Here is a 20,896-nt window from a genome sequence, read left to right on the forward strand (position 1 = left end):
CTGTATTGCATAATATAATTACCAATGGCACAGAATCTGTGCCAATGGTCTTTTATGTGAGAGGAACGACCTTTTACGCTCTTGAGTCGTGTATGACACGTCCAGGGACGATACAGGATTATAGAGATGATACTGTACCATTATCAATATTAGCTTATTTTATTTTTCGTTTTCAATTATTTAAAGCGAGATCATGTGTACAATTTTTCTATATTTACGTAAATTGCCTGCACGTTTTAAGAGATAATTAAGTACCACGTTTTTGTTCAAAAGTTTTCAGATTAGATACCAATATCACCAAAAAATGCGCAAGTTAGATAAGACAAGTCAGAAAAATTGTAAATTTAAAATGACCAAGGGGTGTTACGTTATGCCTTACTGAATTATAATCTTATGCGGTGGCTACCGATTAGCGTGTTTTAGACGGGAATCGTTTTTTTCTGTCTATTGATCTCCACTGCGCTATATACGTAATCGAGGGGTCGTGTTCTTCGGTAATGGTTGCGGGTAGCAAGTAATTAACAATCCCATTAAGGGTGGTGTATACGATACGAAAGCTTTTCGCAATTAGGTGTTTCGGTTCGTATAGTTTGATTGAAGCATTAGAACTGCGTTTGTTGCTGTAAATTACCCGGCCAATGTGCAGATTTTCCCTATACGTGCACTGCGACCAAATAAATATGTAGGTTCCTATCCTCCTAATATTAAACATGCAATAATTAGCTCCTTCACAATTTAATTACCGCCTCGGAACTGTTTTTCAAAAACCTAAAAATAATAATCATTTTAATAGAAGCTACACAACTATGCTATAATAATAAATCAAGTAGCTTTGAAATTGTAGTTAATATAAGAATCCGGGACGTTTACAAGGACATGCATCTTCCAAACAAGATCCGCCTATTTCCTGTAGTAGCTATAATCAACCATTTTCAAATGCCTATGATATCCTTACTTCCACTTTAAGTTAATTTCTTTAATCCACCTTTTCTTTTGTATATTTTCGTATATTGTTAGAGGCGCCGTAAATAATGTCGGATTTAACATTTACTACACCTAGCACCATATAAAATTTATCTAAACGTTCATTTCAACCATAAAATCGTACCAAATTCCCACGGGAGGCTTCCTTACGTAGAACGCCGCACTTTTGCTTGAATCGTCAGAAAATTTCTAAGCTCCCTAAGCGAGATGAGAGTAACGACCATCGCCGTTTCGGAAGGTAATAGAAAATCCAAAATTACTAACTACCACCGCATCATTATGTACTACATACACTACACTTCTACTTTACACGTGTAATCTTTCTGGTATGAATACCGTCACTGCCTGCAATTCCCCAAGAATCATATCTATTTGTGTTATACCTAAAGGGAAAGTTGCATTCTTTCTGCACATAGGGTTCTTTACATTTTTCGTTGGCAATAAACTGAAATGGGTAATAATGACTAACACACAAAAGGGATCTTTAAGAGAAAGTTTAAAGCTACCTAGCTATTGCACATTTGTAGAGATAGCGTAAACAGTTTTATGGCGTATTTACGTTAGGACCGCATTCTAGTTCATCCCCTTGTTCTGGTATCCTACTTTTGAATAAGTACTTACATTAACTAAACTAATTAAAAATTGGTGGAAGCTATCTCAGCAGTACCTAAGTAATTGCAATTTTCAAATTCTGAATTAGTATCTGATTGATTATTTCATTGCATGTTATATGTTTGTAATTTATGCAACACATAAATATTCTAATTAACAGACAACGACCCTAATAAAAAAAGTGTGAAATCTAGGATTTTTCCCCATAATACGACTACGACTACGATTATGAGTATCTTATTTAAACTTGCGTTTTATCACTGCCACTCAGAAATTTAAACGACAATTGGAAATGCACATTGCACATTCTCACTAAGGTTGAGGTTGTTGTACCAATTTTCTTGTATTACTTGAGAAATTCAATTTTGTATTTGCCACGGGAACCTAACGGTTTGTACCTTTAATTGGGATCTAGTACCTATTCCAATACTAATAGCTCTTGATCTTCCGAAATGAATTAGTATTGCAAAATTCGTTATCGACCTGCATGCTACTATACTTGCATAACGTTTATCCAAACAAGAGCAACGTTTTGACATATACCCACATAAAACATGTATGATTTATGTTTCTTGTTCAAATTTAAAGTAGGTAATTCGACTGTCAGGCTTTAGTAATTATGAATTCCTGTATACCTGTAACCACGCAACAAGGTGAATTGCCTTTATTTAGCTAGCAAACATATTTAAATTCCGTTTCTGTGTTAATTTGTCATTTATATCTCTTTGGCCATCAGCAATAATAAATACATCATATTTTCCTCGACTTTTGTTGGCTATGTAACAATATTATTACCTTAATCGATCATAATCTAGCCTAATGCTGAAAGAATATGTCGTTATTAAATTACCCAGCAGTGGCGTACCAATAGTTCACGTTGCCATTGATTTAATAAATTCAGATGAAATGCCAATCCACCGTTAGTCAAAATTCTTGAAACAATCTTGGATGCGAATTCTCAATTGTAAATCTCAATCAAAATCATTGCTAATGTTTCTGTATCTAAATTCACCTTATGCAATTAGTAATTATTTACCTATAGCTGTTTATTAGATCTGATTAAGTTCTCACATTTTTTCGATCACTCGGACCTTCAACCACTTGTCAGGTCGTCTGGTCCTCCCTTGAGTCTTCTATTCCATTAAAACGTTGATATCATTTCGTATATTTTATTAAAGAGAAATCGAGATATAACGAAGGTTGATTTAGAATAGTTTGCGAATGGTAATTGAGGCAAATTTGATATTATAGAATTTGATTACTCCGAGATATGGAGATGAGTGAAATACTGATCATGCTGTAAAATCTCTGACAAGTCAAATACTATACCAGAGTCAGTGGGTCTTAAGGCTCCTCTGTTGTCAATCCGCCATAGATATTGTAACGGAAACGCTCCAGACGTGACGTCGCCTTTGGCGCTCTGGAATTTTCTACGCGCGCGATAGTGGGATTTGTATAGGAATATTCGAGACTTATCCGGTAATTACGCGAGTGTTCTGGACTTACATTGCTTGCGTGCATAAGTGGTTGCGGACCGAACATCGCAGTCAGTTTACTACCGAACGAGATCGAGTACGGATGAAACATCGAGCGCGGAAATATAAATTGCGAAGTGTGTAATATAAATAGTCGATATAAATTGTACAGTTTTTATAGTGTTTTAGTTTTGTTTAATAAATATTGATATAAATCGAACCCGAATTTATAAATAACGTTACAATATGTAAAAAATACAGCCAAACGTTCTTATGAAAAGCTGCTTTTGTAATGGAACTCTAAGCATTTGTTGATACTAGATATTCTTTGAAATAATGAAAATTTTTAATTACACGCAATAATGCAAAAATCTTTTCATGAATAAGTAACAGTGGTTGTAGGTAATGAATAGAATAACGATAAGTACCAATAGGAAATGCGACAGTATTTTTTACGTCGACACTTAAAGATAGGTATTTTTATCAACTATGAAAGTGTTCTTAAAAAGTAGATACGCAATTTAAAAAAAAACAAAACGTTAACACAATAATAGGCAACTTAAATTGCACTTTCAAAAGCCTCAGGCGATTATCTCATTATAAAGGGTCGCTATTAGCACTCTTTGCTATTAAGCCGGGTCCACATTATCGAATCCAGCTAGAACTCGAAGTTTAAACTGACCCACAAGCCGATCAGACTTCCAGGAGTCTAGGACCATTCCCCTAGAAGTAGTTCGAATCTGCAGAAGTGGGTCCGGACGGACGGACAAAACGCAAACAATACCACATTTTTTTTAAAATGCGCTAAAAATTATCTTTCTAAATGACGTATCACATACCCTATGTTCTTAGTTGCTATTTAAAAAAAATTCAAGATGGCGGTCGCACTCTAAAACCAAGACCAACTAACAGAAGAAGAGAAGTCCAATATCACGGGAATATTGTCTGGTTTCCTTGATAAGTCCTTTGCACTGAATTCCTTAAATGGAAACCCAATCACTAAACGGTCGGCCGAAAAATTTGGGGAGAAATTGGAACAGATTAAAGAGAATGGACCCACAGCTCGGCTTTGGATCCAGTATTTCAAGATGACTTATCTGGTCAAAGAATATATGCCGAACGATCTGGTGATTGGGACGCGCACCTTAACTGAGTGAAAACCAGGTGTCAAATTCTTGACAGAATAGCTTCCTAGCTGAAACCAAAAATTGCCAACATATGTACGCACTTACAGACGGGAAAAATTTATTCTTTAAAAGTTGCTTAAAATGATCTAAAACGTCAACATTTGATGAAATTTCGCATTGTACCTAGCTCATGCTATGAAGAGAAAACCGTCAATTCGTGGAATTGTATGCAACCAATATTACACGATTTCAGGATACGTCAAACATTTCTTGAACTGTTATCGAACATACCATTCCAATTTATTCGTTGTGAAAAATCGCAATTTGACACTAATAAAAAATACACACTAATGGGCAACTTAAATTTGACATTAAGCGACCATTTTTATAGCATAGATTATTTCAAACAAATTCGCGCAGAGTTGATTACCTGTTTTCATCTATTACGCAACACGATTTTTTGACTTTGACAATTTTTTTCTCCGTTTTTTGATAATATAACCCGGCCCAATTTTTTGTAGGTTGTACACAGGAAAATAAGGTCTTCCAAATAATAGAATAAAAATTTTAGGTTGCTATTTGAAAAAAAAAGTTCGATGCCGTTACGGCGCTCCAAAATTTCTTTTCAAAAATCCGGCCCGTTATTTTTCTGTTCGGTATGCCTAAAACATATATACAAAATTTCAACAAAATCCGTCGAGCCGTTTTCTCAGAAAATTTCCAACAAACGTGGTGTACGTACATACAGACGGAAAAAATTTTATTCTTTAAAAGTTGCTTAAAATGGTCTAAAACGTCGACATTTGATGAAATTTTGAAATGTTCAAAAAACGGCTATCGCAATAGCTACCTAGCACATGCTAGGAAGCTAAAAATGATTCCCCACTTTCATGCGTCTGGACACTTCCCACAAAGATCACGCGTTCCCTCTTAGCTCGTCGATAAAAATTCACGATAAAATGGTCGCAGTTGACCCAGCGGATGCCGAAAGACAGTGCTTATTGCTTAACTGTTCTGCGCCGTGCTTCCACTGCTTAGAGGACGCTGACGAAGACGATGCATAGCCCTTTCAGGAAGTACCATTGACAACTGAGGATGAGGATGCCAAGGACAAACAATCCTTGCCAAGACCCTCACGGCCACAGAGGTTGAAAACGTGAAGTAATTAAGTGAAACATTAAGAGACGTTGTGCGTACAATGATAATTTCTCATAAACCGAAAGGGGATATAATAAACGGCAGACGGCGGGTTGTAGAGAATTTAATGAACTTTCATTTAATATAAGAACATTTTCCCCTACGATATGAATCGTTGCCAATATACAAGCCGAAAACTCAAAAATTGTACCTTTTCCCTACCTCCTCACCGCGGCTCGCCACTTCGGCAGCTGGACAGTCCGGACTATGCTCACTACCTAAGCACTCTGAACAAGTTTCGGAAGGGATCGCTTAGGTGATCGCCAATTGTGCCACAGTTATAGGAATGAGTGTGAAGTTTGGTTTATTGTATACACTGTGGCCAAAGATATGGATGCCTAATCATGGGGATCTTGGAAAATTAAGACTACCTCCGAAGATATGCCAGATAAACCGAAATTTGCCGATTTCGTTTTTAGTTTTTCTGATGTTTTTTGACAAGATACAGACAAATTAAAAAAAAAAACACTTTCCCATTGCCTCTTTTTGAGCTTTACAGGACAGCGGAGGTCGTACGGAATATTATCCCTCTTACATCCCCCTTACTGCCTCTTAATCTTTTTTGGGCATTGAAAACATGGAAATTTCAAAGCCTACGTCTTTGTACATTCAGCGAACGCATGCACTACTGTCGCAAAGGGTGTAAAAATTGAAATTCTCAAAAAATGAAATGTTGAAATATACCTACATCAGGGTCAAAAATACATGAAGGACAATGCCAGCAATAATGATTCATCTCATTACAAATGCCTTTGTGTACTGTTTGGTAAATTCATTACCCGTTCTGTTGCATTTTGACTTGATATTACTTCCAAGGCTTATATTTGGAAATTCACTTATTAAATTGTTCTTATACGTTAATTATATTCCAAAGACAGCCTTCAGATTTACATACGTCTGTTTACTGGATTCAGTGACCCACTAAATGCGCATAATTGCATTGTCTCCCAATTGCAAGAATAATCCAAGTTAACGTAATTTAAAGAAAAAAATTATTATAAAAACGTACTCCCTCAATACGGAATTAAATTACACCACACTCTGTATAGATACTATTTCTCAATTATAAGTTATCCAAAATAGTATTTACAATCGGGGAAAACTTTTGATTGCAGTGTAGGTATTAATTAGGTGCCTTCGCAAACTTGATTATTTAAATTTACCTAAACGATTGTTGGGGTCCAATTCGTGTATACACGGATCCGAGGCATGCTTCGTAAAAAATTGCGGTCACTATTGAATACCTTTTTTAATCTAGGCCTCCAATGTATCCTTAGTTGCTATATTACCATCAGTTTTATAATTCTGGTTGTCCACCCCATTCAGATTACGTTGTGCCAATTGACATGAATGCAATAACACCAAGATACTGGCCATTAGACGAAATCAATAAATGTAAATTATTTTATATTCACAAATCCGAATTAGTTAGTAGGGAGATTTTGTAAAAAAATAAAAATAAAAAATAAAGATCCGTTTCTTCGAACTCGTAAAAATTACGCATCACCTCTTTTAATTGCTGTTACGGTGTGTAATTCTCTTTCGTAACGAAAGGCACGTGGTCTATTCACAATATAAAATCATCATCATATTTAAATTAATTTTTATAATTCTCCGTTAAGTGGGACCAGAAATCACCATCTTCATTAAATGTTTTAATTTACGGGTGCTTTGCATGTGTAGGAGCAGTCGATTACCTGGATCACGTACCGAGATACGTGTAAAAGCATCATTTACACAATCAGATATCGACAACACGTTATAATGTAAAAGGATATTAAAGCTAATTGTAAACAAACGGTGTGCGACAGTATAACAACCGTGCCACTTCATTTCGCAACTTTCACGGTTTCAATAAATATTTATTTTTTATGTGGCTATATACCCTGAAAGATGATTCACTAGTGATGAGCTTGCAGAATGGGGTCTTTAGAGGGTGTCTGATGTAGAAATAGCAAGTTTCCCTAGGGATGGTGTACGGGTCAGCGCTTGGATTGATTGGAGCTTCCCCGAAAATCACACGCCTAAAGCTATCAGATATAAAATCGCAAAATATAAATCTCGAGCTAAACTACACTTTTGCAGCAATTTGAATTAACGACGCTGTAGTGAATTCGTTTTTTAATTAATCGTCCAATGAATAAATTTACCTTCAATAGAATGTAACTACTCGAGTGTATTCAAATGCTGATTGTTTAGTTCGACCCTGTGTATGTACCCTAATAATTACCATTCTCATTGGAAACCCTGGGGGCGGTTTAGTGATGAACTTAAGCGAGGAAGGAATATTATTACAGTCGGAAAATGGAGGAAAGAAAGCAATAAATAACAAAGCATGGGATTTTGTACACTTGTGAAGGAGAATGCATTATTTAATAGGTACCTTCGATTTCTCAACGATAATATTTCCTAAAAGTGTACCTATGTGGTTGGAAATATTCATTTAACACAAATTCATCATATTACAGATATTTTTAAATGGGGTGTTGTAACCTAATCGATAATAGAATGTCAGGGTGCACATTGGGGTAGGCGGTGGCAACGAACAAGTAGCTCAAAGGGGGTAGTGTCCGTACCGTCCAGACTAACATACTTGTGATTTACTTGCACAAGATCCGGTTGAATTGAACGGGCTAGTAACTAAACACAAAGAGAAATCCATCAGTAGGTCCTTTTAACCTTCCTTCCACAAACATTTTACCCCCTACAGACATGCAACCCCTCGCTGTAAATGAATTTTCTGTGAAAATCTAGTTTTACGTAACTAATAATAATTGATCAAACTGTCAACATTCATAAACGATTACTTCTAATAATACAGAAAAGCCTTAAATACATGTTTAAAAGCAACAAATAATAGCCTTGCTCTAAGTTTGGAATAGTAGACGGTCGGAGATATAATAATATAATTAAAACTCGGCGATCTCATGACAAAGAACATCAAGTTAGACATCTAAATTATTTTCTGTTTCAAATTGTATTCTAGAAACTACTTCAATTTCGCAGGCCGTAATTTTCCGGTGGATACAGTTGATGCCGTGCCTGACGTCCATTAGTCGCCTTGGTGCTGATTCGCGTCATGTCTCGGGCAGGAGACACCCCATGGCACCGGAATTACCACACTTATTTCCAAATCAAACTCGTGTTTTGCTACTAGATACAAAATTAGATACTGACAATCATTTAAATTTGACGATGAATGGGAATACGTATACAGGTTGAAATTACATTAGCGATTTTGAAAATTATCATGAAAAGTAATGAAACTTAATAAAATTATAGGATTCTTTGCTTGCATATGAGATATGATGTATCATGATTTCAGGCATGGTGATAGACTAATGAAGTTAATCACATATTAATTTCTAACATTTTAGATTTATTAGTATTTATGGAATTAAATTATGATCCAGACGAAATTGATGGAAATGGCATTGGGGGAAACAGGATAATGTTCTGATTAATTCGTTGTAGTAGTCTCCAATTTAAAATATCTGAGCAAATTGCCATTGTAGTTTTTTTCGTTGTTTCTGTCGTATCTGGAAAAATAAAACAATTATCATCGTGCATGTCATTATGCAAACATAGGTAAATGACAAGAGCGTATTTTCCTCCTAATAATATTAATGCTAGGACCGAAAAAAAATACCGATAGGCACGGGTGATCCTTACCCCATTCTCTTTCAAATGAGCCGCCTATCGTCGAAGTCTATACGGTTTAATGAAAAATAGTGGAACGTATACAAATATAAACAAATTTTGAAATGGACATTCGTTTTTACCTTTATTCGAAGCGTCTACATAAGAAACATTTTTTAAATGATTTCGTAAATATCATTCCGCATTGTCTGCATTAGAAATTTCATTGAATACCTTCATAAATGAGACATACAGCATGCGTAAACAGTAATTTTGAAACCGGTATTAGTTTTAGTTTGATTCAAAGTGCCTACATACACGATGTTTTTTTTTTAAATGGGCCATACGACAATGTAAAGGCGTTGAGTTATTTAAAATGGGCCATAGGGAAATCTACATTGCATCAATTGTTTCAGGTAAGTATAGCTTACTCGCGAATCATCTGCCACAGTAGGCATTGCAGAAATTGTTTCTAAATCAACAAATTTATTCAAATCCGATATAAATGTATGAGATTACAAACGGTGCTCGAATTGTTTTCAACCGGCAACCAAACAATACCCGATACTCGGCACTGAATAGCTCGAATTACCACTCAGCTACTGTGCCCACTCCTGTACAAATTGTACTACATGAACACCTCTTCGAGTGGCGGAATACATATTGCTGCTTCGTTGATGCAGTTTGAAGGATTGAGATCGAGAACTGTCACTGAAATAAATAAGCGCAAGGTCAAGATTTGAGAACAATTTGCGCAATGTAAATTTCCCTATGACTCATTTTAAATAACTCAACGCCTTTAGATTGCGTAATGCTAGGTGTGTACTTTCTATAGCCCATCTTTAAATAAACACCCTGTAGAAAGTTCACTTAATTGCTTTCATAAACAAGAAAGTTGCCATTGCGCATGCGCAAAACCAAATTTTAGAACGGGTGTTAGATTTGCTTGTATTCCAAGTGCCTATGCATTAAATTTCATTTTCGCGCTTCCGTCTTTGTAAGACTATTGGCCGTTTGCACCTACAAATTTAAGCGCTAGCTTAGCTTAAGCGTAGCTTAAAATCCATGACAACCATTGTCTCAATAATCGTTCTCATGAATTTTAAGCTACGCTTAACTTATTAACTATACTGCATTCATTATAAGAAAGTAGTAGATGGCGCTGTGTTTGAAGATAAACACACACAGGAAAAATGTAAAACGGCAATAAATTATTGTAAAGTAGAAATATTCAGCACTGCGAACAGAAATAAATCTTTGACAATAACAACTAATGACACTTCGGCAGGTTAGTTGGCAACATAAACTACCACCTTACAAAATTCACCAGTCGTTTTATGTTTCATTGTAATACTGACTCGTGTTTTATCCAATTACAGTGAAGGTCAAAACTTCCCTATGCTTTCTACCGCTACCTTCTTAAAATGAATACAGTATAAGCTAGCGCTTAAATTTGTCGGTGCAAACGGCCAAAAGTTATATACATGACAACGTCAAATGTAAGGCTCCAATTACATTCGAGTATTGGTTGCTATTGACAGCAGACTTTACAATCTTATTAAGGCGGAAACACATTACTGTCACGTCACGTGCTATCACGTCAAGCATACCTTCGCGTGATGTCAAGCTAGGAGACACACTTGTGTGCGCTCACGGTGTCGCGCGGTAGCTGTCGTTGCAATTTAAGATTTGCATTTAGTCATTAGTAGCGATGAAGCAAAGTAGAGATTCTTCTTCGTCAAGTTCTTCAGGCGAGGAAGAGGATATAGAAAATACGTGGCTGCTTTTACAGTGGCTAATAGAATACAGCGCAGTGTTTGGATTCACCACATAAATCATCGAAGAGAAGAAGTGGGGAATTTCGTCAATTAGTCCACGAATTATTGAATTAAGATTCTACCAATTTCCTCCCAAGCTTCTTGTCGAACCCTCTGATCCCGGTACTCAGCAGAGGAGTGATTGTATAGCCCTTCGTGCTGTTTCACCAGTTCAATTAAATGTTCGTCCATCTTTTCTTGACGAAACCACTTCAGAAAACACTTGACGTGATGTCACGTTCTACTACAAAATGTAATTTTTCGGGATAACGGAGGCGTGATATCATGCGAGATCAGAACAGCACGTCGTGAATGCGTGAGGTGACAGTAGTATGATTCTAAAGACATAAACGTCATAAACTTCTATACGTCAGTGGAGTTGCACATTTTGCGCAGGTAACGTGAGTTTGCGTGATAGCACGTGAGCTCACGTGACGTGACAGTAATGTGTTTCCGCCTTTACTTACATTCCGAGGAAAATAATGACTTATGTGTCACATTTTACATTTGCACAATAATTCATCTCCCGCGATTCCCTTAATAATTAGCGCGAAAAATCTAATAAGCAACACGGAATGTAGTTGCTATTAACCTTCTTGGAAGTATAATATTCTAATCTAATATTATAAACTTCCTCGAAGCTTAATGCGGTACTTACATTCCTTGTAGCTTAAATAACTATTAAATGCTTTCGTAAGTAAGAAAGTTGGCATTGCGCATGCGCAAAACAACATTTTGAAAACGTCGTTAATTTTACTTATATTCATAGTGTTTACATATAGTTTCATTTAAATATTGCACAAACGTCAATTCAAATTTTTGATACTGTTCATGCGCAAAACCAAAAAATATCGGTATGCCCTGAATCCTTGGACCAAGCTCTTCCCAATGAACCTTATATCGCCCAAATCGGTTCAGTGGTGTAGAAGGAGTACGTGTGACGGACGGACAACAAAGTGCGGCAAATAGCCATTTTTCACCTTGAGGAAAATACGCTAACAAGGTGTCACAGATAACTCAGTATAAGGGAAAATATGAGAAATTTGAAAGAATTAAAGTTACATTACTATAAATTGTAAAAAACTGGGCCATGCTGAAATAGGTAATTGGTTTCGGGTAACAAGTTATGCTTATGGCTGTTCAAACGCGTTTGAGGTTTTAATATATTATTGTGGTTTATTTGTGTTTTTGTTTAACTTTTACAAGTTCAACAGCCACATGTAGTTCCAGTGTTTGCACTACGTTTTTTAGGTTTAATTGACACTTCTTTTTAACTTGCGCGTCCGTTTCACTGCCTGTCTTCTTCCACTTTCCATTTTTTCAGTAGTAGTAGTGGAAACTATTGCCTTCTTCAAACATTCTTCAAGACTCGTACTGTTTTTGATTCGGTTATCTTTATCATCGATAATAATCACTATAAAACATTTTATCTTACCTATATTTCAGTATGGCATTTGAATGACCATGAGCATGGCATCTCTGTAAAGGTGAATAAAAAATATTGTATATTTATCTTTCATATGATTTTTTTATATTGTTTTATATGTTAAAACAAAAGACATGTTTGTCTGCGAAGAATACGAACGCGCGTTACTTGCGTGCACGTCAGTCATGCACTGACAAATAAGTTGTTCATTGCGCATGCGTGCTTTTGGAGGAAAATTATAACTTGCTACTTATCGTTGATAATTGCAACGCCATTCAATGACCGCGTTCAGCCGTACTCAGCGACTCAGCGCTTATGACAACTGTTTCCCGCGCCCAATGTTTTAACGACAAAGCAATGTTGCAAATTATGGGAAACCGTGTGCGGATGCGAGTCATAATAAATCACTTCGCAAATGAAAATCAGTAGTTGCTCGCCTCAATACGTTACTGTAGCAGCATTGTTTATTCGGGAGTTAGTGGTACCTATAGCATTAGCGAGTGCGAGCGATGCACCACCCCACCACAACTCACTTATATCGTCGTTTCTAGTTCGAATCTTAGACTAAAAGTTAAATTAAATAAATTATATTGTTATGTTTATGTATTTCAACAAATTAGTAATTCTAGTTACTTCAACATCTGTTCTGTATAGTATACCTATAGTTTTTCAATTTGGTGTACGTACGGTGCTGTAGTACGTCACTAACTTTACTGCAAGTCTGCAACCCCTCCAAAACTTAATTCGACAGTGGGTGAAACTCCAAAAGGAAGTCTCATTCGTTTCTATTCCATGATGTAGGAAGGGGGCATTAAAACTTAATTGTACCTAATGAATTAATGATTTTTTTAAATTCGTATCTACGTTATCTAGGTTATGACTATTTGTCTTTTTTTTACCTAAACCACGAAATATAATCTTGTTATATCAATGAATGTATTTACAACGAAAATAATAGGTAAAGAACACATCAAATATAATTTCTAGTTATCCCTAGAGGCAGATGTAAGGATTTCATAGTTGTCAAAAATAAAAAGAGCAGGCCCCCAATTCATCAGTGTTTAATATCACCATTAAACAGGAAAGGGCGCTGGCCAAATATTAGAGAAATAGTTAATTGGGAAAGAAAGTAGGATTAAGAAATAAAATTACATGGCATTATGTGTAAATGAGGACAATTTGCACACAACATTGACTAGGTTAGTTTTCAATTTGCAATTAACAGATTGCAATTAATTTGCCAATTGTTGTATAAAATTTTGTATATAAACAACGTAAAATGTAGAATAAATTACTATTGACACAAAAGTCGTTTAGTCACTCTACGTGAGCACGGGGCTTCCAAGTCTTTAAAATTCGGTGCATGAGACTGTGTACCACCCTGTGCTTACACTAAATAATATTGGGAGTAATCTCAGTATTAAACATGGTCCTTCGAGCCAACACCAGCGGCAGAAAATAAAAAGGTCCTTCGAGCCAACACCAGCGGCAGAAAATAAAAAGGTCCTTCAAGCCACCACCAGCGGCAGCAAAACCACTATTAGCAGTCAAGGATTTACGACCCTTGGACTTGAGCGAGAGGCACTGGGTAAGTGGAATTTTATTTTGACTAAAAAAGTCAAGAGAAGCAGCAGAAGAAGGAAGAGGATATTGAAGAAATGGATAACGAACAGGAGCTCCGAATAAAAAAACAGGAGGTTCGTCTAAAACAATTTAGAGGGATATTGTTTCAAATGGAAGAGGAAATAATGGAGCAGAACTTAAGACGCTGCGAAACATTGTACACCAAAGCAGAGAAGAAGTGGGAAGTAATATCAGAGCTTGAAGTGGACATTCAAGCAAACGAGGTGAGCTTCTCTCATGAGTATTTTAGAAAGGATCCAGTCACGAAAATGGAATTCGAATACGATAACATACAAGAAAAATTAAAAATGCTCACCAAAAAGGCAAGTATAAAGGCGACAAACAACATCGAGCTGCCCAAAATAAAAATACCAACGTTCCGAAGTGGATATGACAATTGGGCTCCCTTCCACGATTTGTTCGAGAAATTAATACATTCCAACGAGAAGTTATCGAACGCGGAGAAGATGCACTATCTGAAGGGGCATGTGGACGGAGAAGCAGCAAGACTTATACAGCATCTAATGATCTCGGAACAAAATTACGTAACAGCATGGAAGATCCTTCAAAACAGGTATAATAACAAAAGATTAATGGTAAATACGTTATTAGATAGAATCCTGGAATTCTCGAAAATGGAAACAGCGAAGGCATCTCGATTGAAATGGCTTCACGATACCATACATGAGTGTCTGGAGACAATATCAAATCTGGGAATGGATACATCGTCATGGGGTCCAATGGTAATTAGAATCACCACAAAGAAATGGGACTCAGAAACCAACAGGCTATTTGAGCAGTCACTAAAACAACCAAATGAAATCCCAGCATTAGGAGAAGTGATGCAGTTCATGCAGACGAGGTTCCAGTCCTTGGAGGCATCGGGGTCAATGCAGAGCAAGGATGCGAGTCCTAGGTACACCTGGGGAAACACGTCCACCATATCATGCCATTACTGCCAACAGGAGCATCGACTTGAACAATGCCTTAAGTTCAAGGGGCTATCAATCAACGACAGAAACAAGGAAGTAAGAGAAAGAAAAATATGTTTTAGGTGTTTAAGACACAACAGCGAGGAAAAATGCTACTCAGCGTACAGGTGTGCAGAATGCGGTTATCCACATCACACTTTACTTCACCAACCGTACAAACCAATAGCAGAGCGGGCAACACAAGCAAGCACAAGAACATCACACACTACAGTATCTAAAAGGAATTGTCAAACCCAAAAGGAAAACCAGGAAGTACTACTAGCAACAGCGATAGTACAAGCACAAGACCTCACTGGCGTACAGCAATTATTAAGAGTACTAGTGGACCCTGGATCACAAGCCTCGTTCATCACAGAAAAGGCAGCACAGCAGTTGAAGCTACCACGACAAAAAGCGAATGCAAGGGTATCAGGAATAGGTGGTTATGATCACACTAACGCAAAAACCAAGATAACGGTTCAATTACATCCAAGACAACCAAGTGAGTATGAGTTAACAACAGAACTAATCATTCTCACAAAGATAACCGAAAATCTACCACTGGCGTCGTTTGAGATGAACAAAGATCCATGGAAGAATGTGCTGTTAGCTGATCCCACGCTGAATAACTCCGGACCAATTGACATACTACTGGGTGCCGAGGAATACGCAAAGATCATACTACCGGGAGTCATGAAAGAAGGAAAATTAGTGGGTCAACAAACCGAATTTGGGTGGGTGATATCCGGGAAAACAAAGCACGGTGTCAACCAAGGCTATCAAATACTGGGCATGGTATCAACAATGGAAGAAGAGACACAACTATCCAAATACTGGGAAATAGAAGAAGCGACCATGGCTAATGGGTTTAATGAAGAAGACAAGAAGTGCGAAGACCATTATAAGGCAAACACTACACGCAGCCCCGATGGAAGATACACAGTCAAGATTCCATTCAAGAAGAATTCGATCAAATGGGGGCGATCCAGACCACTAGCAATAGCCAGGTTGTTGCAACTGGAGAAAAAACTAGCAGCAAACGACAAGATGCGTGAAGAATACAACGCGTTTCTACAAGAATACCTGGATTTGGGTCACATGGAAATGGTACAGGCACACTCAATCGAGGGCACACGCTATTACATACCACACCAACCAGTGATAAAGGAATCCAGTACTACAACGAAGATGAGAGTGGTGTTTGATGCATCAGCCAAAACGACGACCAGCGGAAGTTTAAATGAGATGATGTATGTGGGACCGAGGTTGCAGCCAGACATAGCCGATATATTACTAAGATGGAGAAAACATCAATATGCGTTCACAGCAGATATTAAAAAGATGTACCGCCAAATAAGGATACATCAAGACGATCGCCAGTTCCAGACTATAGTATGGAGATTCGAACGTAATCAGCCGATACGCGAATACCAGCTCAACACAGTAACATATGGAACAGCGGCAGCTCCATACTTAGCCATAAAGACACTACAACAGTTAGCAGAAGACGAAAAAGAAGAGTATCCATACGCAGCACGAGTCACGCTACAAGACTTCTATGTGGACGACATTTTATCTGGTGCTAACAGCATACCTCAAGTAGTACAATTGCAAAAAGAATTAACCAATATGCTAAAAAAAGGAGGGTTCCAGCTACATAAATGGGCAGCCAATAAAGAAGAGATATTAACCACTATTCCCATGGAAGCTAGAGATCCTGCTGTAGCCGAGTTCAACAATGACGACCAGATCAAATCGTTGGGAATAAGATGGATACCAAACCAAGACATCTTTACGTTCAAATTCAAGGATGGCCAAGATAAACCAACCAAACGGAACATTTTGTCGGAAGTGGCCAAGATATTCGACCCTTTGGGTTGGCTGTCACCAATACTCCTAAATGCAAAATTACTCATACAAAGACTCTGGCTATCCAATACAGGCTGGGACGAAGAGGTGGCGGAATCAATCAAGATAGAATGGACAAACTTCAAAATCGATCTCAGTATGGTGGAATACTTACGGATACCTAGATGGATGCAGTACGATCAAGACCAAGAAAAAATAGAACTTCATGGGTTCTGTGATGCATCAGAAAAAGCGTATGGAGCAGTGGTGTACTCAAAAACAGGAAATGGGTGCATAAGTTTATTAATGTCAAAATCAAAAGTCGCCCCAGTACGAACCAGGCAAACGTTACCTAAATTGGAATTGTGTGCAGCAGTGCTACTAGCAAAGGTGCTAAAAAGAGTGACAGAAGCATTACAGATACCAAAAACAACAGTGTACGCGTGGACCGATTCCATGATCACACTCGCATGGATAAAAGGTGACGCAAACAAATGGAAAACCTTCGTGGGAAGTCGAGTGGCACAAATCACAAGCATGACCGCAAAAGAACAATGGAACCATGTGCGTACTAATGATAATCCTGCAGATCTGGTATCGCGAGGAACAACAACATCCAAATTAAAAAACAACACGTTATGGTGGAATGGACCCATATGGCTAAAAACAGATAAATGGAAACACAGTACAAGCGAATATCCTACAACAGAGGTAGAGAGCAAGAAAACTATGACAATAATAGTGAACAATAGGAACGAGCTAGCAGAAAGGTTTTCTTCACTAACACAACTAATTCGAGTGACAGCATACATCATTCGATTCATCAAGCATTGCAAAAAAATTACAGTAGCTGACGAACATTTAACAGTAGAAGAACTCAATACGGCATTAAAGAAACATATACAAGTAACACAACAGAATACATATCCAAGGGAAATACAAAAGTTAAGTAAGAAAGAACAAGTACACAAGGACAGCAAGTTAGAATCGCTCAATCCGTTTCAAGATGAAGACAGTTTACTTAGGGTAGGAGGGAGGTTACGCAATTCTTACTTATCATACAACGAAAAACATCCATACATTCTACCAGCAAACAGCCATCTAACACGACTACTGATTTTGGATGCACATCAAAAAACATTACATGGAGGTCTTCAAATAACATTAGCATATTTAAGAAGAAAATATTGGATTATCACCGGTAGAAGAACAGTTCGAGAAATCATCAACAAGTGCAATACATGCATAAGACATAAGGGACAAACATTACATCAAATAATGGGAGATCTGCCAGCATCCAGAATAACACCATCATCACCGTTCGAACATTGTGGAATTGACTATGCCGGTCCCATACAAGTAAGAGCATGGAAAGGCAGAGGCCATAAATCATACAAAGGATACATTGCAGTGTTTGTATGTCTAGCAACAAGAGCGATTCATTTAGAAGTTGTTAGTGACATGACATCGGAAACATTCATCGCGGCTTTCAGAAGATTTTCAGCAAGACGAGGTGGTTGCCAACACATATACAGCGACAACGGCACCAACTTCGTCGGAGCCAGCAATATGATACAGCAAGAAATTCAACAAATAGTACACAGTAGAGAAGTGCAAGAAACATCGGTGTCAACTGGAACTCAATGGCATTTCATTCCCCCAGCAAGTCCACATATGGGAGGAATTTGGGAAAGTGGAGTTAAGTCCTTAAAACACCATTTAAGAAGAGTAATTGGGGAATCAACACTTACATATGAAGAATTAACTACATTAACTCATCAAATCGAAGCGTGCTTAAATTCAAGACCAATAGGAAAGTCCAGTGATGTAGTAGACGGAGGTACAACACTAACACCCGGTCACTTTCTAATAGGAAAACCAATAATAGAACCATTCGCGAAATCATCAGGTACAATAGAACTCAACTTAAGCAACAGATGGAAAATGGTACAAAACATGAAGAAACAATTCTGGAAAGCATGGACGACGGATTATTTGCATAATTTACAACAACGCTATAAATGGAAAACAAAAGAAGACAATCCAAAGATAAATGATGTATAGTACTCATCAAAGAGGACAACTTGAGTCCAGGGAAATGGCCACTTGCAAAAATCAAAGAATTACATCCATCAGAAGACGGCACTGTACGCATTGTTACCATCCAGAAGGCAGATGGGAAAGCATCAAAAAGGAGTATTCATCAACTAATACCAATCACGACAGAAGAAGGTAACACCGCAGAAAAAAATCAAACAGCAACATCACAACAACACGCATATGGATGCAATCTGAAAACATTCGTTATAAGCATACTAATGCTATTGGTCACAGTAACAGCAGAATACAATATTACATATCCAAAGCCAGGTTTCTACATTGAACACATGGGAGAAGTTCAAATTGAAAGAGGTATATTCCGAATCGATCTACAATACAACAAATCACGAATCAAAGAGGATATAAACGCAGCATTTCTAACGACTAGTAATTTCAAAGAGTTGTGCAAGAACGCAACAGAAATGACAGAAAACGTACAATGTACAGAATTGGTGCAACATATCGAGGATCAAGAAAATCAATTGAGATGGGTACAAGAGGGAATCAACTACATAAGTCAAACTCGTAAAAAAAGAGGTATCTTGGGGAATATATTAACGGCGATATTCGGTGTGAATGACGAAGTATACAAGGACATTGATGCGTTAAACAAGAATCAGCAAGAGTTAATGCGGAATTCAGAAAGACAATCCAAAATAATGTTGTCTACTATATCAAAATTTAAAGAGACAGAAAACCGCATCGAGAAGCAATTAGAGCGCTTCAACACTAAATTAAATGAAGCGATAAAAGCCATAAACCAGATGCAGAAATGGTATAAAACAATAGACGAAAACAGACTAAATATTCACATCTTAAGTACATATCAAACTAGCAGTGAATCTAGTAACAGAAGTACACAATCACTACAGCAAAATAAGAAACATCCACTACAACCAAGGGAACTTTCAAGAACTTATATCAGAAACCCACATCAGAAGTATTATTACATCGGCAGAGCAGAAATTACCAAGCATCCTCAAGATTTTACCACATCCAATAATCAAAGTAACTACAAAACAAACAGTGGAAGTGATTCATGTGTTCGGGTTTTTTCTGGTGGCAGAGATCACGGTATACGTGATTATGAAAGTCACCCCAATTCCTATAAAAATTGAAAATTCTACGTTTTGGACCTTAAATGTCAATGAAGAAATGCTAGCTGTGGACTACAACAATCAACTATATTTCGAAATATCAAATGAAGAATTCAAAGACTGCCTACAAACAAACAAACACAATTTTATATGTGCTCCCACTATGGTGAAGAAAATAGAAGAAAACAAAAATTGCATCATTGACGAAGTCTACAACAGAACAGAAATTAACCAATGCAATATACAACAACATGAGATTCAAGGATTAATTTGGAAGCAACTCTATGCCACCAATACTTGGATGTTCATCACTAATCAGTCCACACGTATCGCTATCTCCTGTAGTGGCGAACGACAGGAAATCACGATCAATGCCACTGGAATTATCAGGATTTCACAAGATTGCCTGTTGAAAACAAAGAAAAGTATACTCAATCCGAAACGGGATAAAAAGTTATCAGTACTAGGTAGCTACATAAAACAGTTTAACAAACCATATAATCATACAAGGTCAACTCAGCAAATAACCAAAGTAATAGAAGAATCAATATTCCATGCAGAAGACTCTTTTAAACAGCTAAAAGACGAAGAAGAAACTCTTAATGCAGATATTCGAAATATCAAATGGCGGTCCACAACATCACAGTCCATTATTACAAGCACGACAACTACCTTACTCATTGCAATTATCTTGGCACTCGTCCTAGGAATAAGATTCTACATCCAGCACAGAAACAAATCACATACCAAGGACAACGATCACGAAGCAGTTCAGTTAGAACCATTATATTCAACTATTCCCGGGGAAACACAAAACTAAAAGATAGATTAGGGCGCGGCTGGCAGAATGTTTAATATCACCATTAAACAGGAAAGGGCGCTGGCCAAATATTAGAGAAATAGTTAATTGGGAAAGAAAGTAGGATTAAGAAATAAAATTACATGGCATTATGTGTAAATGAGGACAATTTGCACACAAC

The 20,896-nt window shown here is 37.3% G+C and overlaps 1 protein-coding gene across 1 annotated transcript; it reads left to right on the forward strand.

Annotated features, from left to right (window-relative positions):
* Positions 1–13,935: 13,935 nt before the first annotated feature.
* LOC116182674 lies at positions 13,936–19,976 on the forward strand. Its single transcript, XM_031503214.1, has 2 exons — positions 13,936–17,745; positions 18,891–19,976. The coding sequence occupies exons 1-2, from the start codon at positions 13,936–13,938 to the stop codon at positions 19,935–19,937; spliced, it is 4,857 nt and encodes a 1,618-aa protein (XP_031359074.1). The 3' UTR covers positions 19,938–19,976.
* Positions 19,977–20,896: the final 920 nt, after the last annotated feature.

The sequence above is a fragment of the Photinus pyralis genome, unplaced genomic scaffold (genome assembly GCF_008802855.1).
Source record: "Photinus pyralis isolate 1611_PpyrPB1 unplaced genomic scaffold, Ppyr1.3 Ppyr1.4_unclustered_Scaffold6893, whole genome shotgun sequence".
NCBI classification, from domain to species: Eukaryota; Metazoa; Arthropoda; class Insecta; order Coleoptera; family Lampyridae; genus Photinus; species Photinus pyralis.

What these genes read in the sequence shown, in the direction of transcription:
- LOC116182674 (XM_031503214.1), top strand. Translation starts at nt 13,936, where the DNA reads ATGGATAACGAACAGGAGCTCCGAATAAAAAAACAGGAGGTTCGTCTA. An exon ending in ATGAAGACAGTTTACTTAGG is followed by an intron (nt 17,746 to 18,890) that starts GTAGGAGGGAGG and finishes ACCATCCAGAAG; the next exon opens with GCAGATGGGAAAGCATCAAA.